The sequence below is a fragment of the Patagioenas fasciata genome, chromosome 1 (assembly GCF_037038585.1).
Source record: "Patagioenas fasciata isolate bPatFas1 chromosome 1, bPatFas1.hap1, whole genome shotgun sequence".
NCBI classification, from domain to species: Eukaryota; Metazoa; Chordata; class Aves; order Columbiformes; family Columbidae; genus Patagioenas; species Patagioenas fasciata.
This window is the reverse complement of record NC_092520.1, coordinates 199,449,824-199,477,556: the sequence shown is the minus strand read 5'-3', so window position 1 is coordinate 199,477,556 and position 27,733 is coordinate 199,449,824. Positions and strand designations below refer to the sequence as shown.

Below are 27,733 nucleotides of genomic sequence, written 5' to 3'. Positions count from 1 at the left end.
TAGGCTGAAACCTGGCTGGAACCAAACAGATTTTGAAAGCTTCTGTGTTGGTGACTGAAGTGAAATAAGCTATACCCTCTGAATGGCTCTAAATGATAGGAGATATGAGAGATAACAAAGCTGTATTTCTTCATTTGAAACCCCTACACACATATATCCATACAGTGCAACCGGCTTTCTCTTCCCAGTGCTGTCCTGCGTGCCTGGTCCCATGGGTTCACGGGAGCAGACTGGGAACATGTCCCACCCAGGGGCTAGCTCTGTGGGTCAGAACTATCTGCCTGGACCTGGGTAGCTCACTTCACTCTAAACCAAAATTTAAAAGTCCCAGGAACGATGCCACTCCTGCAGAAATCAGGAGCATAACTTGCGTTGCAAGCGAATGGCTGTTTACCTGGGGCTGGGTCATGTCAGCGTCTCCCTAAGCACAGCCACAGCTGGACGTGCGGTAATGTCACATCTGCCTGTCTGGTCAGAAACTCAAGTATAGAATATCCAACGCTGGAGCTTTCGGAGGTAACGTGCTGTTCACTGGCCCCTGCCCCAGCGTGCTCTGGGAGGTTGGTGGAGCAGGTGAGCTGGAGCAGCGAGGCTGTGGAGCTGGACCCTCACCGCTGGAAAGGCTGGGGGTCCGTACCAGGTACAGGGGATGGCTGGGGACACACGCCTTGGAGATGTCCTAACTCGGGCTGAACAGGCTTACTAACGCTGAGCGAACAACGCGGCCTTACAGACCACCGGTAATGGTTGAGCTTTCAGCAAATCATAGCTGTCAGCCACATAAATTATAGCTCCTGTGGAGAAAATGAACATTGCAGTTTCAGATTAAAAAAAAAAAAGACTAGGGAGTTTGCTTTGACCATAAATTGAGGCAACCTAAAAAAGAAAATCTGCTTGTGTCAAGCCTTAGGAAGTGGGCAGTGAATCGGCTAAATGATAGTTACACATTTCAGAAGTCTGGCTGTGCAAACCACTGCCCATGTATGCAATTCGTATATATAAAAGGCAACGCTATTTTATTCTGAGTACTGAAAAATCCACTGAAATTTTTTAAAACAGCATAACCAGAAACTGGCAAACTGTTGAGCAATGTAAACCTTTGAAAAATGGCTCTTAGGTTCAAAAATAAAAGCTGGTAGAAAACACAGCCACTAGTTTGATGATGAGAACAGAGACAAAGAATGGTGGTGGGTCTCATCAGGGCTGGGTGACACACATCCCTTGATCCACACAACCTTTTATTACAAAATGTAGAAATAAAATAAAATTAAAATAAAATAAAATAAAATAAAATAAAATAAAATAAAATAAAATAAAATAAAATAAATAAAATAAAATAACCTGGTGGGAATAAGGGCAGTGAATTTTTAACAGCTGTCACTAAAGGCGAAGGCACAACGTGCTAACCTCATAAAAGCAAATCTCTGCAGTGTTCAGGGAATGGCCTCCAGCACAGCTTTTGCCCAAGCCCGGTTTGTAATGAACAGAATCCTGCACGCAGCCAGCTGTTTAACACTAGTGTATATACACACACACGTATATAGGATATATAGACACATATATGTAAGTAAAGGTGCATGGATGTACAAGTAGGAGACGTCAGTAAGAGAGTGAGTCTCCCTGCCACTTTTACTAGGAACTTTACTAGAAGGAAAGAATATAACCCAGAAACAATACTATCAGAAACTTTAATTTCTTGTGATTTGTAGCTTCACACAAGTACTGAAATGAAGAGGAAAGCAGTTCAGATTTTTAATCCGTGGACAAAATACAGAAATACATAAAAGATTTGTCAGTATTAACAGCCAGAGAATTAATGTGCTTAAACAGATCTGCTATGGAAGGAAAAATAAGCTGCTTTTTTTTTTTTTAATTAATAAATTACTTCCTTATCAATTACATTTTATTCTGTGTGTGACATACATTTTCTGCTTCCCATTTTTGTATGTAGTACAAACATATGGCAAAGGCTAATTGTCTGAAGTAAGAGCCACATCAAATACGTTTTGAAGTAAAACAGAATCTTTCCATTCCATTCAGGACAGGCAAAGTCAATCTCAAACTACAGAATCCTATGGATATATGGTGGGGAAGCCAATCTAATTCCTAAGGTGTATTATTTACTAGGCTATTGTAAAGTCCTATTTTAACAGCTGGAGATCTATAGAAATCCATAGTTAGAGGTAGCAGTAGGTAGAGATCCATAGCAACAATTTAAAGGAAACAAACAGGAAAAAAAATATTTTGTCTAACCAGGCTAGAAAAATCAAAAGATGCCAACTAAATGAAACATACTGAGAACAGGACAAAACTTCTGGATTCCTTATGACCCATCCTCGGCGGTCACTGCTTCTCTCTCTCCTTCATTATATCGATGTAGTTCAGCACCTCCAGAGTCCTTTGGCCAGCCAAGCTCAGATACTCGGCTTCAGAAGAAAAGGCGGCCATTCCAGCTGCGCTGCCCACACCCACGGGCACCCGCACCTCATGCGCTGACACTTTGTGCCCTCCAGTAGCACCAGGGGTGCTGGGAGGAGGGGTCCCCCCCAGGCTGCAGGCAGAGGGGAGGGAGCTCCTGCAGCTGCACACCTGCGTGGTGCCACACTGGGTAGCAACATCCACCTTCTCTGTTTCTGTGACAGAGAACTCGGTCTGTGACCACCCATCACGCGTGGTAGTGTGAGTGATGCGCTCCCTTTGGAGGGCTCGCTCTAACAAGCCGCCCTCAGCTGGGGCACTGTGGTTTTTATTTTCCTCCTCTGTGACACATAAAATAGGGTCTCCCCCTTGAAGATGGGTTGCTGCTTCTCTGGTCAAACTCCTGCTGGGCTGGAGAGGCACGGTGCTGGTGTTAGAGGCCTTGGGCGGCTCTGTGCTTGCTGGGGCTGGGATGGCGTTAGCATCATTTCTCTTTGAGGACCGTTCTTTCAGATATTCCTTCTTTTGGACTGTGTCTTCCTCTTCAGACTGTTTGAACAGAATTGTACGAATGCAAATGTTTAAATAGTTCAGTAACTAAGGATTATGTTAATAACTAACTAATAACTAAGTTAATGATACAGAGAGGTCATAGCGGTCTGGTTTTGGTTGGTTGGTTGTTTTTTCATCCAAGGGTATACTCTGGCCTTTGCTGAAGAGAAGGTGGGTAAGGTGGACTTTCACTGTCACATGGAATTTATATTCTTATGTTGTGGAATGTTTATGTTCAAGCATGGCTGAAAACACACAGTGTGTCAAAAGGCAGCTATACAGCAAGGAGGAGAGCAGAAGCCTGCTTAGCATCTTCGCACAGTCATGTTACTATAATTCCACAAGACCTAGTATTATCAGGAGACCAGACCATATGTCTGTTAAAACACTTAGGAAAATTTGCAACTAATAATTTCTTGACTTCCTGACACACAAAGTTGCCTTGTACAAAACAAAACCATAAATAAGATACCAGCTACATCCACCCTCAGATGCACTCAGGCACACAGATATCATTCAAAGGAAGCCCTGCCCACCCATGAAGGGGCAGTACGCACTGTGTCGGGACTGGGGCTGAAACAGCTCTCTGTCTGCCTTGGAGAGTAACTGGGAGACCAGCTGCTGAGTGATGAGTCCACATCTGAAAAATCACATGAAAAGGAAAGACATGTGACTCACCAAAAATTCCCCAAACATCCAACTCTTGAGTACAGCATGTAGAATTAAACATTACATTACATCCCCTCTACTCTGCCCTGGTGAAACCACATCTGGAATATTGTGTCCAGTTCTGGGCCCCTCAGTTCCAGAAGGACAGGGAACTGCTGGAGAGAGTCCAGCGCAAGGCAACGAAGATGATGAAGGGAGTGGAGCATCTCCCGTGTGAGGAAAGGCTGAGGGAGCTGGGTTTCTTTAGCTTGGAGAAGAGGAGACTGAGGGGTGACCTTATTAATGTTTACAAATATATAAAGGGTGAGTGTCACGAGGATGGAGCCAGGCTCTTCTCAGCGGCAACCAATGGTAGGACAAGGGGTAATGGGTTCAAACTGGAACACAAGAAGTTCCACTTAAATTTGAGAAGAAATTTCTTCTCAGTGAGGGTGACAGAGCACTGGAACAGGCTGCCCATGGGGGGTGTGGAGTCTCCTGCTCTGGAGACATCCAAAACCCACCTTTCTGTGTAGCCTCATCTAAGTGTTCCTGCTCTGGCAGGGGGATTGGACTGGATGATCTTTTGAGGTCCCTTCCAATCCCTAACATTCTGTGATTCTGCGATTACTGCTTCTGATGCAGGTTTAAGATACTGTTTGAAGTGTTAGTGAGGTCAATGTAGTTCATGGCAACAGCCAATTCCTCTCCTCTCAGGAAAACACATCTTAACAGAAGGTGTGAGACGGGTGCCCCAGAGCTTTAGCTCTGCTGTGAATCAGCAGCCTGTGCCAGCAGCAGAACTGATATCAACAGGAGGGAAGACTCTGCAGAGCGAGGGCAGGGAGAGGAGGCAGCAAACTCCCACATGCACTGGCTGCCACACAAGTGACATGTTTTTCTCCTGGAGGCCCTTGGGAGATGTTCTGCTCTGAAATGCAGCCAGCACAGCTGATCCCTACAGCTACTGAGGGAGCAGAAAGGATGTAGGATCTCCCTGCTGTCTCCCCTCACCCCATCCACACGTGGAATGACATCATATAGTCTCGTGAAAGAGAATAAAGACTAGTAAAGACTGGACCAGTAAAATGGTACATGTCAAAAAATCTGACAAAGATATTAATTAATATAGAAAACTTGACCAAGTTTTTTTTCCAATCAGCAGAGGTCTGCAGGAATAGAAAGAAAGAAAATTACTGGCACTTACTATGTGGTGATGTTAGTAAACTTGAGCTGTGGTGTTCAGATAATGACTTTTGACCTCTCTGCTGTTTTTTTTTTAAGCAGCTACCACTACTTTCAGGGCTGGCTTTTCAGCTTAGGGAACAACTTTGGAGGAAATGGGATAATGAAAAACATGTGTGTAATACTCACCAGAGAGAAGTTAACCTGAGTTTATCTATCTCTTCAAGGAAAAGCAAACACAGATAGTTCTTAGTTACCTGGTAATGCTAGTCTTCTTCATACAGTGCTGCATGAATCAAAACCACAAGCCCTCATCAAATGAAACATCCTAAAAAGATCAAAATACTTCTCCCTGGCTTTAAAAGGACCTGTTTTGGTTTTGTTTGTAGAGAACAAACAGATTTTTTTTATTAATAACATTTAAAATGGTACTAACCCTTGTCCATCTCATGAAGATTTGAACTCACTCCAGACTTATACTCTTTCTCTTGTGCTGTTGTGAACTTACGAAAAAATTAACTGTTAATAATGAGGGTTCAGCTGGATCAGGATAAGTGAAGAACATTCAGATTCTGTCTTACATAAAGGAGTCACTGCACTGTACTGCAAATTGTTCTAAGAGATAAAAAAAAAACCCTGAGTGATATTGTGCACCTGGATGACTTCTACAGGAAGAATATCTAAAATATTCTTTAAATATATACTGGCGTAAAGCTCCTTTATAATACTGAAGTGTCCTGCATATGGTGTCTGGGCACTGCCTGCAGAGTCTGATCTTAAGGGCTAATGGGTGACTTACACAATGTATTTCAGGCATCAGTTTAGGTGTGAATCAAAAAATGTAAATTACAGACCTGAAAGGACTACCCAAACCAGTTAACTAGGAGCTGTTTTTTTTTTTTCTGAATTCCTTGTATAAACCATGATGGAAAAACGCTTCCAGAAAAGTTAATTCAGTGAAGCTAAATTCGATTTCAAACTGGTGTGGATATTTCTTCTCCACCTTAAACGAACGGTGCAAACAGTAGGTTTGACAAAAAATATGTCTCTTTAAAAAGTTACCTCTTCAAATGCAAAGAGCTGGTTCTGTCTCCAGACCGATTCTCTCACAAACTCGTCATCACTGAGGGATGCAAACACAGAGTTCTCCCATAAGTGATTTCCCCTCCTGTACTTTGATTTTCTTTCTGAGTTAAAGTAATTACTTGTGACTTTTTAGTCTTCAATTTTCATTTTATCTTCAGCAACCGTCGAATGCTTTCCACTATTGAGAGCATTGAACTTATTTCTGAACATGAGATTTAACACCAATAATCTGTTTTTCACAAACTACTTTTGTTGAAATGCAAAATGTAATATGAGAGCTGATAGAAGATAGTGCTGCTTTGTAAAATGAAAGGTGTCATGGATCAGCGTCTTTGATAAAACTGTCTTTTGTAAAATGTGGGACACTTACTTACACATGCTAACATTAGCCCAGGGATGACACCAACTTCTTCTGTGGTAAGTGGAAGGAGACAGAGTCTTTTACAGGGCAAGCCAGACAACAGCTCAACTCCAGGGACTCAGAACTGTCCCGTGGCACAGACTTTCCCTGTACTCATTAGAGGCAGATGAGCAATGGTACAAAGGGCTTACATATGCACACATTTATACACATCATTCACTGTGAAAACCTGAGTCCTCAGTAATACTGCTTAGAATTTTGCTTTCATGTCCTCTGAGCAGGATTTCTCAAATTCAGCAAGGCCTCCTCAGTTGTCACTAGTTAATTCTATGCCACTCACCTTTTTTTTCTGGAATAGTTCTGTACATTCTCCCTGAAGCTAATTGGATGAGCATGGTGATAAGCAAATGTGTCTAAAATTAAATAAAAAAGTAAACGTTGATTTTAAAATGCAATAGCGAAATGAAATTTGAAAATAAATGCTTCTGTCAACTTAAAAAAATAATTAAATATTTCGATTTAAAATTTAATTACTACATTCTGAAGACCCATGATGTTTTCAGTCAGGGCAGACACATTTCTGGTTATAAAAGCGTATGTCTTTTAAAGGAGAATAAAAACCAGAATATATGTGTTTAAAATATTGACACTCACCAATTCTTTCCAAGTTTGCAGGTTTTTCTTTGTTTTCAGAGGGCAGGAAGTAGTGCTGTTCCTCGTGACAGTCCTGCAGGTGAGTTTTATGAAGTCCACTGGTTTTCTGGTAGCTTGCACTTGAGGCACTGTTACTTTTAGGTAAAATCTGTTCTGGATCTGTGAAAATGCCTTCAAGGTGTCTGTCAACAGAACTTCTTTTTCCACTGATTGCAGAATAAGCCTCTCTAGTATCATAAGGGTAATTTCTGTTGGTCATTTGATTTCTATCATCAGGATCAATGGTAAAAAAATCAGTACTGCTTGGGTCAACAAAAGGATTAAAATGCTTTGTGGAAGGACTATTATGAATTGGTCGGCTCTCATCTTCAAATAGTGCCAGAAAGGAACAATCACTTCCATCTTGGGGAGCTTTCCGTTCTGCAGTTTCTTTCACAACATCAAACAATGGTTCTTCTATTCCTTCACTGTTTTCTAATTCGTTACTGGTCATTATCACTGGATTTTTCCTGGCAGAATTCATATAGTCTAGCCTGAGGTTGGGGGCAGAGGGTAGAAAAGAAAAAACAGTTTGCACAATACATAAATAAGCAAAATACTAACTGCTAATACAACAAATTATGATACCTGGATGATAAAAATCTGGAATACTTTACTCATGACACTTGCTTTTGTCCCAAATGTACATTATTTCAACTGCAAAAGTGTTCTGTATTTTATTTCCACTTTGTAGTAAAATTTAAAAGAGGTTCAGTTTCATGTCTCCAAACATACCAAGACATGGAGCACATCCTCCTGAACAGGGAACTGTGATTTATAAAATCAGCCACAGTATGTCACTGCTGCTCCACCAGCTGACCAAAGAAGTCCACTTCAGGGGGAGGAAAAAAAAAAGGAAGCCAGCTGCTTCTGTTCATAAAAATGATTTGTTCTTCAAGACTACAGTTCTCTCCTATACTGAAAGCTCCTAATAAGCTCTGTGTACTGCTGAATTCATGGTCTCTTTAGCAAGTAACTGCCATTTGTACTTGAGGTCAGTAATCCAAATTCAGCACAGAATTTTTCTGTTCCATTGTCGGGAGGCCAGTCAGACATTTTGTTTTGTGCACACCTGCCTACTGCATTTCTGATAGCAGTGGTTTGGAGGCTGCTGTTACGCCAGCATCATTGGCATGAAAGCTACCATGCTTTTGCTTACCTGCCTCTTAATCAAACATTTTTGCCGCTTTTTTTCTAGGTTTGATCTGCTGACTGAACTTTCAGAAAGTCTGAGCAAAAAGTTGAGAGACTTCTGAAGCACAGAGAATTGGCAAAGGCCATTCAAAAAATGCCCTTTCTTTAAAAAAAATGTGAGCAATGTTATTAGTGGAACCTAATAAACTGAAATGTAGTACAGAAAACTCTAACCAGAGGAAATTCTGTAATGTTTTGATCAGCAAATACTTGGAACTGGATAAAGATCCTAGAGAACTTAAAGGAGAAAGTCATGTCCTTACTTACAGGAACCCCCTTGAATAGTTTTAAAAGGCTAAACACGCTAGACTTTGCTTCTGGAGAAACTTGGATAGATCTGTGAGGGGAAGGTAAAAACATCTTGTGAAGCAGTTCAGAGGCTCCTTCCTCACTCCAGCTGAACATTTTGTAATGCTAAATAAAAGTTAATAGTAGATGAGGAAATACTTAGGCACTATTCAAAGTGAAAGACATCTCTTCTTATGAGACATCTAAACTTTTTAGTTAATATTTCATGATCTCGAGATGTCACAGCTCTCAGATGTATGGACATTGATTACATCATCATGTTACAATTACATTAAATGATTTAATAAGTTTATACTCTACTTTTCATGTACAGTGAAAGAAACACCAAGCTCCTGAGATATGAGAATTTATGGCTTATAAGGGATGAAAACAAAACAAGAACAATACAAATAAATGGATTTGAAGAACAGGTGGAAAGGAGATGTTGTTAGTGAGCTGTGAATGGGCAGAGGACTAAGGGAGGTGCCATAAGCACAGGAGTGCAGGTCTGAGAGCCTGGGGAGAAATGAAGGGGGAGATGTAGATGAGATAAGGTTAGGCGGGGCTTTAATGTAAAGATATTAATCATGAATTCACCAAGATATACAGCAAGGTGAATGTTTTCCTCATTTTAGGGTTTGCTGGAGAAAACCAGAAGATAGGAGAAGAGAGAAATTTAAGGTGTCAAGGACTGGAAGCTGATGTGTTCATCCAGTCATCATGTGGTCAGCGTGCTCTTTCGTTGCTTGACTTGCAGGCAAAAAGGCTGTAGGTACCTCAGGAACAGCAAAATAATATATGGCTCCATCCAGCCAAAGCTAGATACTGATAGGAACTTTCAACCGTCTGGTAGACTTACAGAATAAAAAGAATATAGGAAGATTAGCCCTGTAAGACCCCTAGATCCAAGGCAAGAGCCCCTGGAAAGAAAATGAAATAAGATGTTCAGTATAGATGAGTCTGGCCGTAAATCCTCTGTGATTAAAAATATTTTAAATTAGCACACACAAAACGAAATATATTCTAGATTTCTATTAATTCTTTTAAAAACAAAATATATCTTCTCATAACAGTATTATTGCACCAATTCAAAAAAAATCTACGGTAGGATCACATATGAAAGAGAAGGAATGAAAATGCTTTGTTCCTGAAATCCCAAATACAGACAATGTAGGTGGAGAAGTTGCTCAATTGCTACAGCATCAAGGTCATCAGAAAAGCGCTTGCAACAGTGACCAAAATTAATGAGAGCTGTGGCCTCTTAGTAAATACATGTTTCAGGGTTAATTCCGTAGCACCATCATGTTTGTGATGTTGCAAAAAACCAGATCATAGTTCCAAGCACTCACACTTTGCTGCCTCTCAGCAAGTTTATAACTTGGTATGCTCAGTCATTGCATTTAATTTCAATTTCTATTTGAACAGCTTCAAAACTCAGCGAAAAATCAAGTAGCAATAAGCTTCAGATTGTCTTAGCATCTGTCTTAAAGTTGACCATTATTTCTCGCTTCAGTGTACAATCACTGCCTACCTATGCAGTGGCTTAAACAGTTCCTGAGGCACTATATCAGGCTTCCTGAAAATACACTGGCTTGGAGGTTTTATAATCCAAGGGTCTTGATCAAAACTATTTCCTATCTGAGAAAACAGTAGAAGCTGTTAATTACTGAATATATATATATATATAATAGTTAGAGTGTTTAAGACTTCAAAGGTGGGTTTGCAAACAATATACATTTTCCCACTATTTTTACTTCTTTTTACCTTTACAGTAAAAGCTCCAACCTTCTTACAGCCCAAGTTCTGTATCACTCATATGTTTCCATATTTGTGTATGACTGCTGATATGCAAAATGTCCTTTTAGCACCTCATCGTCCCATAGTATGAATGAGCTTGATAGACTGTAAGAAGCTGAAGTTCCATCCCTGTAGTCTTGTCCTTTCCAGACTGTGAAGCCCTCTTTGCTCAGTCTTTCCACATTCATGCCCTCCAAGCCCCTAACAATGCCTGTGACACTTCTTTGGTCTTACTACAGTTTGTTGATCTCTCTCTTGTACTGGGGGGTCCCGAAACTGGACATAGGTGGTGCTTACATTTTTGCAGATGGGGACACTTGTGTATCTCTTGTCACTGAGAAGGCTTCCTGATCACCACCATCTTTCAAAGATGATAGACATCTGCAGTGCAGTGATGTCATCCTACTCCCTCAATATACTTATACGCACCCTGTCCAGTTCCATGTATTTCTGTCTGTCCATGTTACTAAGGATTCCCTAACTTGTTCATTCACTGCTGTTTTATACCACTCTCCCCCAAACTCTCTACTGAGCTTGCAGATGTGCTAGAGAGCAGACCTTGCCAGAAAAGCATGAAGCAAAGTAGATCTCCACTGTCTAAAACTTCTCTATGTCCTTTGTCACTAGGTCTCAACTCTATTTAGCAGTGGACAGCATTTCCCTTGGTTTCCTTTTTCTGATGACACACCTGTAGAAGTTCTCCCTTGCTGCCCTTCTCACCCCTGCGCGTTTCAGCTATGCCCATTCTAATGCTGCCCCTTCCAGCTCAGGGGACACTTCTGTGATCTTCCTGTGTTGCCAGTCCCTCCTTCCACACTTCCCTTTTGCATTTGACCTCAGTCAGGAGTTCCCTGATTCAGCCAAACTGGCCTCCAGGACCTACTCATTCTCTTGCATGCTGAGGCTGACTGTCCTTGGGTTTTGAAAACACCTTTTTTGGGATCCTTTGCCCTTCAGGTCATCCTGTGGCTTTCTGCCTACTCTTTCCCAAACAACCCAATATGTCATGATTCTTCAAGAACCCAAAAATTAACAAAAAGAAAAAAATAGTAACATGCATCAGAACAAATAACTTTTGATCATTTTTTAAACTGAAGTTAAACAGCAGGCTTTTCTCAATCCTTTTAGGAGCATTGAGAATACTGTTAGAACTATGTTACTCACTGAGACACTGCATGATTGCAAACAAGGTCACAGTGATCACCTGGGATCATGCGATAGCCAGTTATACTCACTGTACTTTTAAGAAAGCTGTATTTATGACTGTAACGCATTTCATCTCTCTTTAACCAATTTCACAGGCCAGAAAAATAAAAAAGCAAGCCAGTGGTATCTAACTCTCTTCCTCAGATATCAGTGATACTAAGAGCTCAGTGAACAAAAGTTCAAGTGTATTTCATAACAATAAAAGAAATGCTCTTTGATATATGGAATATTCATTGCCACCAGCCTACACGATAATTATCTTCACAATCACACAAATTCTACACCCCAAATAAATGAAAGTTAGTTTCAAATAATACTGTGGAAATGACAAAATATTAATCAAACCGGCTTTTGCAGCTTCTCTTCACAGGTCTGTTCCCAAGCATTGCCCATCAGGCTTGCGCTGAAGTTTTCTTCTGCAAGTTGTGTACAGTTAGAAGACCAAAAACCAGAAGAGGACGATGGACAGGCACCAAAAGCTCTTCCTATGTTGTCTTCATGTTTCATACTAGAGTCAACATACCTTGATTCTGTTACTTGTGATAACTAGACAAAATATAGCATAGAGACATTTTATTTATCTTAAACTGTTTTGATGTAAGCTTAAAGTTCAAAGTAATCAAACATTTCTATATTTTTTACGTGTCTGCACACATACCACATGAAAGAGAAAATTTTCACCTATTCTGGTATTATGTTTTCCTGAAAAACATAAGATAATAAGGGCTTATTTCAGGGAAAGACATACATAACTACTTACGTTGAAGCATGCACACAAATGTTATCCTGAGGAGAGATGGGTATAAATACATTTTTAGCTTTAGATGTGTAGGTAAATGATCTGCTGGCTTGGTTCTTAAGTAGTAAAATGAAAAAGATTTTACTTCATTGAGAACTCCAGCATGTTGTGATACCAACAATGCAATCTTCAGCAGATCAGAACACAAGGAGAACTTTGAAGGCAAAACTCATGAAATGTCACTGTATCCAGTTACATGGAGGTAATGCCTGTAATCCAGCTTATCCGGTGAAAGCAGCACAAACTGCTAATGGAGTGCAAAAACCTTGTACACTAATTGCACAAAATCTTGTACCTCAAAACTATAGGTTTCCAGAAAGCTGAAAATTATTAAATTTATAAGCCACTCTTTCTGTTTAATAAAGTGGATATATTTTAATTACTTAACTTGGATATACTTATGAAGATTTAGAAACAGTTCTTTGCAACATACATTTTTAGCTTTACATCAGTGAGAACAATAAAGTTACTTACATTATGCTGGTAGCTGACTTTCTCTGAGAGATGCTGCCTTCTTCTGTCCAATACTTGCTTTTGTAACCTTGTAAAATGAATAAAAACACCCTATGAAATACAAGATATAAGATCTATAAGATTAAAAACATTCTGAGTATTAATTTCAAAATAATTTAAGAATATTTTTCCACACCTCTTAAAAAGGTCTGATTCTTAAGCAGTTAGAGCAGCCAGTGTGTATGTCAGTAACCTTAGGGTGTCTGTGTTTGGATGGGAAAACAGTGTAAGTGGAAAATGCTGTTTGAATAGCCTGCTCTGTGAGATAAATTTAGTGTATGTACCTGACACGAATAAAGAAACATTAAAAAAAAATATTCTGAGCTGTATGTACAGTTTTTTTTTTGTAGAATACATTTATTTACTTTCTCATAGTAAGAATATCACTGTAATGCCAGGAGTGATTGTGAAACTTCTTCGTTTTAGAACGGTATATTAATGCTTACTTAATACCCCAAGTAGAAGACCATCATGAGATACCTTTTCCAGAACATCCTTAAAGCTAACTACTGCCTGTTTTAGACAAGTACCTGTTCTGGATGTCATCTAAGTTTGACATATGTTGTGTACGTAGTGGTGACATGGGAAGCTCTATATTGTGCCTCCTAATGGGTATTTTTACATCTTCGGTGATATCAATGTGGACTGGCTTCCTCTTGTTCTCTGCAATGAAAGTATTTGTAATGTCAGTGCTGGGCTTGGAGGAAGTTTTGAGCTGCCTGAATTTTCACTGGAGTACAAAACCTGTTGGTTTATGTTTCTTAATCCATTTAAAGCCATATTTTTTGTTTTCTTTATTGCTAGCAATGCAAGAGCTCTAGTCTAAATGACATTATAGTATAAAATTATTTACAGTCAGCTGCTGTGTGTAGACAGGCTCTGTTGCCCTCCTCAGTCACCTTCTAATCTTCCTGAGCACAGGACAACAAATTTTCCACAATATGGTTTATGAATATGTCACAGAGGGTAAGAGTTAGGAGTCAAGTTATAGAGATGATTTTTAGGAGCTTAATGATAGATTTTAAGAAAGATACTCAGGGTAGAACTGACAGACTATTCCAAATGACCCCAAAAGTTATGAAAAAGGAAGTGGAACACAAATGGACCCATTCAATGGCAAAGGGAAAATGAGATGGATGTAGGAAGGTTCATAAGTGTGCAAGGCTTTAAAGGTGAAGTAGGCAGTAGCCAAGGTTAGCTGTTTCCTCTTATGTCCTGATTTTTTATTAAATCATAATTTTTTTATTTACTTACAATTTTTTTTATTTTAAAACTGAACTATAAAAACACTTATTTGAGCATTAAGTTATAAGTGGAACAACAACTGAAACAATCACAGTAATAGTTACCAACAACTGCATCTGTTGACTGTGAAGTCAGAACACTGTTACACTGAACTCACCGTTGTCCTTTTTGGTTGATATCTGGTTGACAACGTATAGATTGAGGAGGTCTAAACTGACTGCTGAACTTTTAGGTGATGTTACTCCCAGAAGCTTCATCTTGGATTGAAGTTTCTTCTTTTCAAAGAATTCCTAAATTTTTTAAAAGTGAGAATAAGCTTTTGACAGAAGTTTCAACAACACGTTAGCAGGACATGTAATTCTTAGTAAACAATTCCTAATAATAAAAGCACATTATTAAATATCTCTGAATTCTTACATTCTGTCTATTATTATTTAGTTTATTGTTATTGCCTTGAAAAAGTCTACAAGTATAATTTGGTCATCATATTCAAAATAAATCACTGGTCTCTTGATGGTAAAAATTAGTCCTTAAACAGGTCTGCTTCAAACTTTGTGTATGATAATTTAAAATATTTCTTTAAATAAAAGACATACCAAAATGCTGCAAGGAAAAAGTCTTTAAAAAAATTAAATTTGGGCATTTTTAGGCAGCTTATAAACTATTAGCCAAATAAATCAGCAAGATTACATACACACAACCATCTATACTGACACAAAGAGCTTATTGTTCTCCAAATTTGTCTTTCTTGACATAGAAAATATTCTTGTGACCAAAAAAAAAGAGAAAAGAGTAAAGAAGAAAAATCTCTAAGACTGGGACTTCAGAAAGGCTTTTTCTTGCAAGGAACCAAAGGAAATACAACTGGCACTTTGACTATATCAAGCAGATAATTCTGGAAAGTTTAGGAAACAAAAATCTCCATTTTGTAGGAGACCATTCTAAAATCATTAGCATCAAGCACAGCAGATGAATAAATAAAAATAGTAAGTTTTATTTATGTTTAACCACAAGAAGGGTACTGAAAACTGAAGGTTATGCCAAAACACAAAACAGCATTGGCTTTTCTTCTGAAATGTAATTCCTCCCATGATTGCAGCTTACGTGTAACTAATATACCCAACATGTTCGTTGGTAACTATTTTCCAGTATAGTTGATTATACCACAATCTTTAGCATTCTAAGATGTTATCATCTATGGACAAACCCTGTTCTTCAGCTAAGAAGAATATCTGCAGTAAGGTAAATTCAGCTGGTGTACAAATCAACACTTCAGAATTCACAGTGTTTTGGAGTCCACACCTTGAAAATACATCCATGTCCCTTCAGCAGCCCAGATACTTTCTTCCCATCACCTCTGAATTACTAAATTGCTACTAATTGTGTAACAGCAATTACAAAATTACTACTGCGTTTAGTAATCTAGTACTAAATTACTAAAAGCAATCCTGTCTTGGATCCTTTCCTGTTTTCTCTTCTCCACTGAAGCAAATTACATAGGTGTAACATAAATTATGTGGCTTAGACCAATAAAACCTTGAGAAAACATATTTTGAGAACTCAGAAGCCTCCGGGAGACTGGTAAAGCGATGTGGGCAACAAGCTGCTGGTTGCTCCCACATTCCCTTAGGCAAAGGTCTTCATTTCAGAGCGTTTCCATATTGACAGCCTGGTTTTCCTCCTCCTGTACATGCCAGTGTGTCTGCTCTGGGCATTGGGGGGTACCAACTTCAGTGGTGGAGCTTCCCTATACTGCCTCTGTTTTCCCAGCTGCCAAGGAGGAAACTGACTTCTTTTACTATGGTTATAACTGTCTCCTTCTATTTTTTTCTTTCTTGTTCATGTTTGAAATGTATTCTGCTATGCCAAGGAAAAATGTAATTCTATTATTTCACTTTCAGATTCAAAACACAAATAAGATGGCCTACTTTTGCAAAAGCCAGATTAAAGTACTTCAATGAGCCTAACATTCTTTTATGTAGCCCAGGAAAATAGCTGTGTATATGTGTGTTAGGCTAGCTGAGCACGTGGTTGTCGCTGTGAGGCTTCAAGCAATCCCGTGTGTCAGCACATACCAACAAAATATAGTAACAAGTAATTCAGTAAAACTTAAATCGGTCACATTCATTCATTCATGCCTTCTCCTACTCCCTCCTCTGCTTGCTGGAATTCAGTGTAGTAAACCTTGAACAAGACTTCTGCCCTAAAAATACATGCAGTCAGGCAAACACATTACAACTGTTATGGTACAGTTCTGAGTCTCACTCCAAATGCTTTGAAAGCTTTTCCTAAGTGAATCAACTAAAACATTTATGTAATACTATAAAATCCCGGATGGCTAGAACTGTTTACCTTCTGCTTTCTCCTTTCTTGCTTTAATATGACTCTGCTCCTGAAAGATGCAAATAATTATTGCTTTAATTGTAAAAGTACAATCTTTTGTGATGGTTTGAATTTCTTATCAATGGTATTGAGAATTTAGGGCACAAATTGTTATGTTACATTACGTTACATTACGTCATGTCATGTTATGCTATAATAGATCAAATGTTCAGGGAGTAAAATCAACATATCTCTGTTGAAGTCACTTTGATCCTGGTTTACTCAGGTAAGGACAGGACTACATTCTATCTTAGGGTTACCAAATACATTGAACATTCAGAAGGAAAAGCTTCTAGGCATTTGACCTGTCATGCAACTTTTCATCAATTCTTAATTTCTTAAAACATTATAAGAAATCTTTATAAATATATTCATTTATCCTAATTTTCTTTGTCAGGCTGCAACACAGTTGCAAAACCGTACTAGCAGAGAAAACAAAGGAGCATGGTACAAGTTTCTACCTTTTGGGATGTTACAGAATGTTGTGAACATTTTGTAAAAAATGTAAGAAAAATAAACTGTCACTACAAGTTTTATCAAGCTGCTGTTGCTTGTGCAATGTAGGAGACAGCTATACCTTAAACTACATTTATCCCTTGTTAAACATAGTCTTAAATGAATTATCTACAGGATATGGTGTATCAAATTGGAGCTTTGGATCACTACTGTGAGCAGGGTGAGCATGGCTGCAATCCCTGGGTAAGAGATTAGGACTTTTTTTTTGAGAGTTAGAAATATAGAGTATTCCCTTAGAATTACCTTGTTGTTGATGTTGTTGTTGTTACTGTACTTAAAGTTAGAACACACTTTCTAAACATGTGCATATGACAATTGCCCTTGCAATGGGTAGAACCCCATTAACCAATAGTTGTTCTGATACCTAAAATGCAAATCTCAAACTCACACAAGGAATCCTGACAGATAATTAACAGCAGCAGAAAGCAGTAGGATTATCTGCTATTTGCTATGTGAGTCCCATACTGCTACACGCTGCTTCTTCTGACAGAATAGTATGACAGACAGACATGTAGGACAAAGTTGAGGTTGTGGGCTTTTTTCTTTTTCCATACCGAAGCTCTCCCCCCTGCTTCATATCAGCAACTTTCAGAAACCTCATTTTCCTGGGAAGGCTTCCAGATGGGTAAGGCACTATTTTAGTCTGATTCTGCAAAGAGCCAGGATGACTATAAAGCTGTGTTTAGCAAAGTTATTTTCAAACGGTTGACAAAATCTGTGAGGTTTTAATTTGTAGTAGATAGGCCCAGGTGGGAAAGCCTCAGCCACCCCTGCTCTGCAGAGGGACATTAGGCCCAAACATGACCTGTCCTGCCTGGCCTGTGAGGGCCTTGGCATCTCCTCACAGTCTGGTTCAGGAGGGGACACCAGGGCTGTCACACACAACATGGCTGTGCCGAGTCTGTGAGGGGACATTGGGACTGTCACACACAACATGGCTTGCTGCTCTGTGAGGGGACACTGAGACTGTCACACACAGCATGGCTCGCTGCTCTGTGAGGGGACACTGGGACTGTCACACACAACATGGCTTGCTTCTCTGTGAGGAGACACTTGGACTGTCACACACAACATGGCTTGCTGCTCTGTGAGGAGACACTGAGACTGTCACACACAACATGGCTTGCTGCTCTATGAGGGGACACTGAGACTGTCACACATGCCATGGCTGTGCAGGGTCTGTGATGGACCCTGGCTCAGCATACAGCCATTTCTGGCAGCCTTTTAAGAGTTTCACTCACCGGCTTCCACCAACCCAGTTCATTTTCCACCTCTGGGGAAGGAGGGAGGGCTGGGAGCGCTGCTGTGTGTGGTGGTAGGGATGGAGAGGAAAGGCAATGGCCGCCACAGGGACAGCCTGCCACCTCCCACCAGGGCCACCACAGGCCCTTCCTGCTGAGCCTCCTCCTCCCGGGGAGCGTCAGGGCAGCTGCTCTCCATGCCCTGGGCTGCCCAGTGCTGGTACAAGGACAGAGAGCAAAAGGAGAGGAATGCAGAAAGCAAAGTGGGCAGGCCAGTGGGGAGGAGGCGATGCTCTGGTTGCTGACACCCTTCCTCTACCACCAGCATTTCCACACAGGCTGCTGCCAGAAGCCATTGCCCTTTTGCAAGGGAATCACGAGGTTCTTGCTGTCCCAAGTGAATCAAATCCAGTTATTGGAGTGGCTTACACAGCTGTAGACGTTCTGTCTTTCAGGGCCAGCTTGTCACTGCTATAATCAGCATAATTTTTAGGGAGAGAAGCACCTTCTTCTCCATCCTGCTCTTCCTCAGATATTTTAAGGGCAAGGGAGGAATGAATGAGCATTTTTTACTAGTAGGCAGTGTTGCCCTTGGAGCTGCCTGATGAGCTTTTGTGTGTAAATGGTGACAAACCCTCCAGCAGGGACACAGAGCTGGGGGTGCTCCCTGACTGCCTTCCCTGTGACTCTGCCATCCCTGCAGCACGTGAAGGTGCCTGTTTACAGAATGACCCTTAAAATGCTATATAAATCCCTCCCTGCAGTGTTTACTTACTTGAAGTATCTCTAGCCTAACATTTTTCAGGGTACCAATGCTCAATTGTCATTAGTACAATGATGTGACGAGCACTCAGAGCAGATATTAACAGCCTAATATTAAAAATGACCCAAGTTTTTTTCTTTCTAATAGTTTTAATTTTGCTAGGGTGTTTATAGAATCTACAGCTAAAAGATTATAAAAGTGAGAAGATCTGCTTCTGTAAAATATCCCTAATTAAACTGAATAAACTTATTAGAATGTTTTATCATTGAAATACCCCTGGTATTTCTAATTAGTATGCATAATTGTTTCTTGTAACAACACTAGATTAAAATCTTCATAGTAAAATACATATTTTAAGTGTGTGTGCCTCTACAGCTTATATGACAGATAACGGACTGAAAGATTAACTCATTTCATCACTTGAAGTAATCCTTTCTATTTTGTTTGCATTTCCATCTAGTGTAAATGTTTAACTTGTTAATACTATGCCTAAAATGTAGTTTCAGGCATGACAGAATCCAATCCCTTTTGTTTTTCTAATACAGTGTTGATATTTTCTGTGCCACCCTTAATCTTACTCTTCCATGGCAGTATCTGGATTTATAGGAAAAGACTGCACTTTTCTTTATGTTCGATTTATTGCATCTGGTAGATAGAATTAGCTCATAGAATCCAGAAAAAGTGACATGGTGGCTTCAATCGATTATTTTTCAGTATAAGAAAACTGCCCCTCCTCAAGTTATTTTCTGCAGATAAAGCTTTCAAATGGTCATAAAATAAAGAATCAGTTCTTTCTTCACTGAAGGCAAAGTAAACAGTGAAGTAAGACCTGAGATGCATGTGACTCTAGATTTCCAGTGTCTAAATATTGCACCTTGACTGTCAACAGTGAAATAATCAACTTAAATTTTTGAGAGTTGCCATACTTTCAAAGAATTACATGACATTATAATTAATTTTTAGAAGGTCATGAGAATGAGTTTCATTGAACTTTGTTGCATCTCTGGGAAGTGAAGTAAGTATGGAACAAGAAGACTTCCTCCATGCATCAGAGACTGAAGTTTAAAGAAGAAAAAAGCCTTGAAGATTTCCCTTTTTTGTAACTTTTAACAGCCACTTTTCAGAATAACTACATCTCATGTGCCTTTGTTAAGAAAGTATTATACTGGATTTTCTTCAGCTTTCCAGCTGTTGCTAAAATAACTGTTGCAGCTGTAGTCCTTCAGCACTTGAGTCTTCCCCTCCAACATAATTATCAGATCAGCCCCAGGTGTGATGTTGCAAAGCAGTCCAAAGCAGTGTACTATCGATCCGGGGTAAGACTACATTCCTCCAGGAAGGCTGGTATTGAAATGTTGACCATGCAGCTTTTGGCACCCAGCTTTGAGTAAGTCTTTACAGAACTCCTATATAATGAAATAAGAGAGACGGGTGACTCAGAGCACCTAAGTGAGGCTCCTACTCTATGTCTCCACACCCAGAGAGGAAGCAGCTAAATTAGGTAGCTGAAACTGCATGAACTGAAAGTGTGTGTTGCTGTCTGCAGCATTATTGTACCCTGAAGATTTGCACACCCGTCTTTACCCGAGCAGGACAGTCTTTCCCTTGAGTGAACTGACGCTGCTTACGTAAAATCTTGTGCTCACTGGAGACAGTGAGAGAGAAGGAGAGAAAATATGTGTTTCCAAATCACTTCTTAGAACTAACTGCAAATGGTTCTCATGTTTCTTAATTAATCTTCCATTGTAACATTACTTCCCAGCAAGTGCCCTCCTCTAATGCTCTTTATAACAAAAGAAGGGATTATTAAGCTGATGAATGTGTAGTAAAAAAAACAAAACACCAAACCAACCAAACAAAAAACCACCCAAACCAAACACAATCAAAACCCCCCAAAACAACCAAGCAAACCAAACGCTAGGGATTCTAACAGTTGGGTTTAACTATTTTACAACATTACCCTTTTTTGTTGTTGTTGTTAATTTCACATATTTTAACTTTGATTTTTGCTCAAAATGTTTCATCTTGATATCTAGCATTAGGTAACTAAATCCATCTGTAAAGAACTGTGTACGAGGCCTCAGCATTAGATTAGAAAAATGACAGTAAATTCCTATATGAGAAGTGTAGCATTCCTTCGGCATTCGGGAGATACAAAAGACACTCTGGAAGAATATGTGGTGAGAATGAAAATCAACTTCAGTTTAAACACTTATAAGATGTATTGAAATCCATGACTACCTATCCATACAAGGGAAGATCAGTTTTGGCCCTGCCGTATTTGAAATAGTGCGATGAGAGATCACCTCTTCTACTTGTTTCTCCTGATATGCACTCTGTGCTGAGCTGGATCCATTACATGAGGTTTGAAGGAGTCAGGAGTGAGCAGAAATTGAAAGGGATAATGCCATCAGTCCAAAGACTAGAGACTAAAGAGCCTGGATAGTTTCCAAACATATCAAACCAGCCCCCTCAGGGAGAAGCACATCATCTACATGGACTGAAATTCAAAGCTCAGTTGGGAAGAACATGGGATTGTGTCTACATGTCAGACCACCGGCCACGACAGTATAACTGACAGCAGTATATTGACACATTGCTATATGAAGCAGAGATTATATTATTAGATGGTATTATCTAGATGGAATTATTTTTCACAGAATGAGCCCTCAAGATGAAGTGCAGTCCTCGGCTTGATGGAGAACAGTGTTCAAGATCTGGTTCAGAATCTTGCGCTGAAATCCTCACTTTATAAAATCAGTATTTCTACAAAGAACAACAAAGACCAAAGCATTCTCTACAGTTGGGATAAACTCCAATAAGAGAACAATGAGAGACTTGTTGAAAACAAATTAGGAGAGGGAGCTAAAAGGGAGCTAAAATACTTACATGTGGCTAGGAGAAAGCTGACGGATACCAGACTTAAAGGAAAGAGTCAGTCTGAAGCACAGCAAAAAGCTGTACAGCATTCAAAAAAAGATAACAGAAAGAAACATAAACTTTGATAAACATAAAAATACAATTAGATAGGCCAAAAAGAATTTGGGAAATGACTAGGCAAAGAAACCAAACCACTAAATCTTCTTACACGTGAACCAGGAGCAAAAGCCTTCTAGAAAGTCTATAGGGCCAGTCGGTGACCAAGGTGCAACATCAGTGCTCAGAGGAGACATGGCTGTTACACAAAAAATAAGTTAGTTTTTTTGCATCAGTATTCATTGATGAGGAAACTGGGGAGAATTTTATGCAGGAATCCCTTCTGGGGAACTCAGCAGAGGATATGACTAAAGTGAAAATAACAGCAGATGAGGTCAAAATGACATTACCAAGACAGGAGGCACAGGAGCACAGCACCAACACTAAATGGTATTCACTGGAGGGTTCTATAATGCAGCAGTGTGGAAAGGATCACTTAAAACTCCTTGGTTTTGGAGACCAGAGGGTAGGAAATGCGACACAATTTAAAAATATAATCTGTGGCAATCCAGAAAGCCTACTTTTGTAGAACAAAAAATAGCAGGAACTATAATAAGTGCCAGCACGTGAAGAGGCACTTCTAACAATGGAAGGGCTGCCCCATAAGCTTGTAGAAAAGAGTGATTGCTGTAGTCTTGATAGATTTAATTAAGGCTGTTGAAAACATCTGTTACTGAAAGCTTTAGGGAAACTAAGAAGCCATGAAATAAAAGGGAAGTTCCTGTCATTGGCTAAAGTTCAAGAGAGAGTGGAGACAATATTTAGTTCTTGTATCCATGCACTCAGGCTGATATGGAGCAGAGGCTGACAAACTCACGAGTGGTACAGGAAAGCTGCAGGCAGGGGGAGAGGCAGACAGAGCGAGTGAGAGAGAGCTCCCTTGTTAGATGCCTCTTCAGAACAGCCATAGGTGGCCATACAGTGGAACTTGTGGGAGCCATGGTCAAAGCAAGCAGAAAGGAGTGGTTTTTCACATACGGGATGGTAGATCTGAGGAACTGCTTGCCAAAAGATGCTATTATTTATGTAAGAGTTTACACGATTTCAAGAGAGGCTCAACAAGTACTTCTAAGAGTGGAATATTTCACAGAAAAACCTCTCAGTCTCATGAAATTCTCACAGCTGAATATGGCCAGAAGTCGGGACAGTATGAAGCTACAGCAGGGAAGGTAACATCATATGTAATTACCATTCTTTTTCTTCCTTGGGTATCTGCTTAGAGCAGGGGTGTCAAACTCATTTTCACCGGCACCCACATCCAGCCTTGTGGTTGCCTTCAAAGGGCCGGACGAGTGTACATTTAGGACTGTACATTCGGCCCTTTGAAGGCAACCTTGGTGAAAAGGAGTTTGACACCCCTGGCTTAGACCTATTGTTAGAGGCAGAAGACTGTGCTTGGCAGAACATTGGCCTAAACTGGCTTGCTTGTTCTTAATATTTAGAAGTCTCTCAAATAAGAGTTAATGAATAAATTGCAGCAGATGATATTTTTGTTGTGGTACCTACCAGCTGCAAACCCTCAAATAAATTCTTGAGGTATGACAAAAGGATGGCAGCAGATCCTGTATTTGGGGTGCATGAGTAGAATGGATTATTTTTGTGGAGTTATTCCTGCCTGCACTTTTGCAGGGCAGAACGCTGGCTCTGCTGCAGGCAGTGCCAATATTACCATTGCTAATTGATACCAGCTATGTGATTTTACCACTTATACCTGTATTATTGCACTTGCCATGTAGCTTGTTTAAGTGTTTACAACACACTTTAGCAAACGATTAATAAAAAAAGTTAGCATTTTCTTCAGATGATCTGCGAACAGGAACCCTTACAGATTTAAAGCAAAAAACCCACAAACAATAGCATATTTGAGACTTCTGAAGGCATAAAATAGACACATTTTCTATAATTGTATTTTACTGGAATTAATGGGTTCAGCTGAATTTTCTGCATGAAATAAGAAATAAATTTAACAACAGAAGTATGTCTTTAAAATACAGATATGAAAGTTTTTAAGTATTAAAGCCTAAACATTAGAAGTGTAAATCTTTATCTGAGATCATTAGTCAGCATTTCACTGTGGTTGGTGCAGTTGACACTGACCTTCTGTATCCTTGGCTTTTTCCCTCTCCCTCTCTCTCTGTGAAGGGAAAACAACCTGTTTACACTTCTCTCTAGAGCCATATTCTGCCTAGAATCACACTGTTCTGAGAAATCAGAACTGTTTGTGATCGGGCTGCTATTGATTGTACCATCAGTCAGACTACTCAAATCCTGTATGGGTAAGTTCTCATAACTTACAAGACACTCAGGATTTAAATTTACAGAAGGCAGAATAAGGGGAAGAGAACTACTGGTGCAGGAATAGCTCTCATGGACACTATCTCCATGGTGTCTACACTCCGGAACCAAACAACAGAGCAGGACCTTCCCCCCTCGTCTCTACCCCGTCGCTGTGACACATCCCTGCCCAGCCTGAGCACCACACAGCCTCATTAGGACCAAAACAGTTGGAACCAACCACCTGGTGTGATCAGGCCAGTGTCACCACAGTGACACTTCTTCAACAAGCTTCCATACCTGACCCTTTAAAAATGAAGCTTCTGGCTTGGCTTAGATCTCCAGATCCTAAATGCACTACAGTGTCTGGGTCTTCTACTGACGTGTGTGTTAACAGCCAATGGCTCCTCTAAAACGGGCAGAACAAGCAGTTTCCACTGCTATGAATTTGAAATCAAAGGTCAGATACCTCATCACCCTTTTCAGATGAAAAAGTCTAATTTGTCATCGGTTTGCCTCAATGTTGCAAAGTAATTCTGTGGGTGTATTTGTGTACTTTTATAAGTGCTTACATTAAAGTCAATAGAAACTTTGGAAGTACTTCAGAGTAAGGTGCTTACTTGATTAAGGGCTTGTATGATCATCCTCTGTTGAATTTGGCTCAAATCAAGGCCTACTATTGCCACACCAGTATGTAAACATACAGCTCAAAATTAAAAGAAAAAAAAAAAACAGAAATTCCTGGCTCACCATATTACAATACATCATTTTTTAGGAATGATTTACCATTCAAGATTTGTATGTAATTGAAAAAAACAGGCACTGTGTGGATTAATATTTTATGTATTTCACATATACTTCATCCACATATAAAGTTACATACTTTACGTATTATATACACATATATAAAATATTAAATATCCCAAATAGCAGTGATACAAAAGGCATCATTTGCATCTATTTTTCAGGACTTTTACTTTTTATTTGGTATGTCTGTATGGCACAGTATAAGCCATACATGCCACACACAGTGTATGCAGTGAGGAAGTTCTAGTTTTCTGCAAAGACTGATGTTACAGCCTTTGGGTTCTGTGTTATGAGCATTTAAGACAACACGTAAGTAGCCTTTTGCTTCAAACCCAACATTTTTTCAAACATTAAACCAAAAGGTTGTAAAAAGTGATAATCAACACGGCTGACAGGTATCTGTTACATAACCTGCATGTTCCAATTCCACTGTCTCCATCACAGTCACAAAGTTGTGCAAGGACGAAGCGCTGGAGTGGGAGCCAGTGGGCATAAAAAGAAGAGAAAAAAGAGGCATCAGTGTTGCCATGATTAAACTTGAGCTCCTACATGTTCAAACATTCATGGAGTTCAGTCAGCCTGATAGTCATTGTTTCTCTTTCTGCTTTGTGGTTGTATCCAAGCACAAATCATTTCCATAGACAGTGATTCTGCTACTTCAGTCATCAGAGAAGCACCGTTTGAATAAACAACTTTATTTTTATAGTTGGGAGCAGAATGATGGCATTCTGTTGTGCTTGAATACTGACTTAAAATAGTGAAAAATTACTACAGAATATTAAATAATTATAAAAACAGGATAAGCTCCTTTTACTCTTCCTCCACAGTTATTGCTTCCTATACTCAGAAAAAAATATTTTAATGTGTTTGAGGAAAATTAACTATATGATTTAAAAACAATCACAACCCCCAAAACATTCTGGTTCTAATATCAACATCGCCTGACCTCAAAGCCTCAGTTACTTGAACAATTTGATTGCACTTACCTTCAGAATTTTATTAAAATGAAGTCAGTAGAAATTGTGGAGACAACAGAGCACTGAAGACTTCATCAAAATTATTGCAGACTTAGTAATTATTTTTCCAGTAATACTGAGAAATTTTATTGTGACTAAATGTACTAAAACTGCTGTGTTCGCCACTAAAAAAGAAAAAATCTATCACCTAAGGCCATGTTCCACAAAGAGAAGTTTGTGCACGGATTACAGAGCGGGACTGGCAGAGCAAATCTCTTGAGGCAGCAAGAACAGAAGAAAGGGTGTATTTCAAACAACAGTTTAGGCTTTTCTCCATATTTTCAAAGGAAGAAAACACATTGCTTTTATTGACTGAAAAACAACATGGTCAGATTTGCTTTACTTACATGTTCCCACAGATCTGACTATGGGGTGTGCGTCTGCTCTTACTGCCAAGTCACCAAGAGCTTCAGTCCTCTTATGAAGCGAAAGGTCAGCAGACATGCAGAACTGAAAGATCTGTGAACCTTCCCCTTGGTAAGAAAATGCTAGAGTAATGGAATATTACAAATAACTGTGGTTTGGCAAAATCATGCTGTGATACACATAAGCCAGAATGGGAAGTATCCAACTGGAGATCACGATTAAAAAAATAACAAACCCTAAGCAAAGCAATTTCTTAGCCCGTGTATCTCATCAGTGTCTTCGTGGGCTGAAACACCTATTTTACTGACAAAATAATCTGCAGCAAAACCAGGCCCACCAAGTAACTAAACATTAGCTGCACTGCTCTAGGTCAGATTTTGACAACATTTTCCTAGCTTTGAGTTATGTATTTAAAAAAAAAAAATTGCTAGAAGGGCCATTGTCCTGATCTCTTTCCTGTCCTCACTGGCAGAAAGTCTACTAAGCTCCAGGAGTACCCCCCACTTTCTCTACATACTGTCCGGCCCATTGTGGACACAATTTGTGCAACATGCCAGGAAGAGGTGAGAAACAGGCCTTACTTGATCTTGCCTTGCTGGTCTTGGCTTACTGGGCTTTTTGGAAGGCACATGGATGATTTGGTAAGTGGTGCCTGATATTTAAAAGCAAAGCTCTCTCTCTCTCAAATCAAATACATTATTTCTTCATCCTGAAGCTTGTGTTGCTATCTAAACATCATTGCATGCTGTCCAAAGAGAACTGTTTTGAAACAGTAATGTGACTTGATTTAACTCACATATGCCAAGTTACAGCGAGGTAGGTGGCCTCACCCTATACTTTTAGGGATCGGCTGGACTCTTCAGTACTCCTGTAAATGCCTAGTAACATATTTTCCCCAATCTGTTTATACACACATATCCCAAACTAATGCTTTTATCATAGACCAGCTGATGCAGCCACTTCATAATTTCAAAGTGTGAAATCTCCCACAGTCTTTTTTTAAGCATTCTGATCCTCCCCGTCAATTCATATACTTTTTCCAAACAAGTGAAGAAGCATAAACATTAAAAAAAAAAAAAAAAAACAAAAAAAAAAAACAGAAAAAACCAGCACCACAACAGCCTTTGCCGTTATTTCCTTTGTGTGGATTTAGCCTGGTTTTGTTGCAGGGACTGTGCGAATCAGCCGGGGTTGTTTTCGTCTAAAACCGCTGCAAGAGCACAATACCCGTTTCCTTTCGACTAGAGGAGAGGAAATAAATTACGCATATTTGGAAAGCGCTGCCCCGGCGACGCCGCGCTGCCGGGTCCCTCCCGCCGCCGCCCGGCCGCATTTCCGCGCCGAGGCCGCCCGCCCCGGCCGCCCGCTCCAGCCCCCCCGCCCCGGGGCAGGGCTGGGCCGGACGCC

General features: G+C 39.8%; 1 protein-coding gene across 1 annotated transcript; it reads right to left on the bottom strand.

Annotated features, from left to right (window-relative positions):
* Positions 1-1,712: 1,712 nt before the first annotated feature.
* On the bottom strand, positions 1,713-27,733 carry REDIC1 (regulator of DNA class I crossover intermediates 1). The gene is made up of 14 exons (XM_065853198.2): positions 25,356-27,733; positions 23,961-23,997; positions 16,338-16,377; positions 14,143-14,275; positions 13,271-13,403; positions 12,702-12,768; positions 11,774-11,974; positions 9,957-10,063; positions 6,905-7,437; positions 6,591-6,663; positions 5,866-5,926; positions 5,240-5,306; positions 3,528-3,610; positions 1,713-2,967 (listed from the first exon to the last, which is right to left on the bottom strand). The coding sequence occupies exons 1-14, from the start codon at positions 25,471-25,473 to the stop codon at positions 2,344-2,346; spliced, it is 2,277 nt and encodes a 758-aa protein (XP_065709270.2). The 5' UTR covers positions 25,474-27,733; the 3' UTR covers positions 1,713-2,343.

Excerpts from the sequence above, each read along its gene's own strand:
- REDIC1 (XM_065853198.2), bottom strand. The coding sequence starts at position 25,473 with ATGGCAACACTGATGCCTCTTTTTTCTCTTCTTTTTATGCCCACTGGC. Across the intron at positions 16,378-23,960 it reads AAAAGCCAAGGATACAGAAG|GAGCAGAGTCATATTAAAGC; the intron begins GTCAGTGTCAAC and ends TGCATCTTTCAG. Across the intron at positions 12,769-13,270 it reads TTAGATGACATCCAGAACAG|GTTACAAAAGCAAGTATTGG; the intron begins GTACTTGTCTAA and ends TCATTTTACAAG.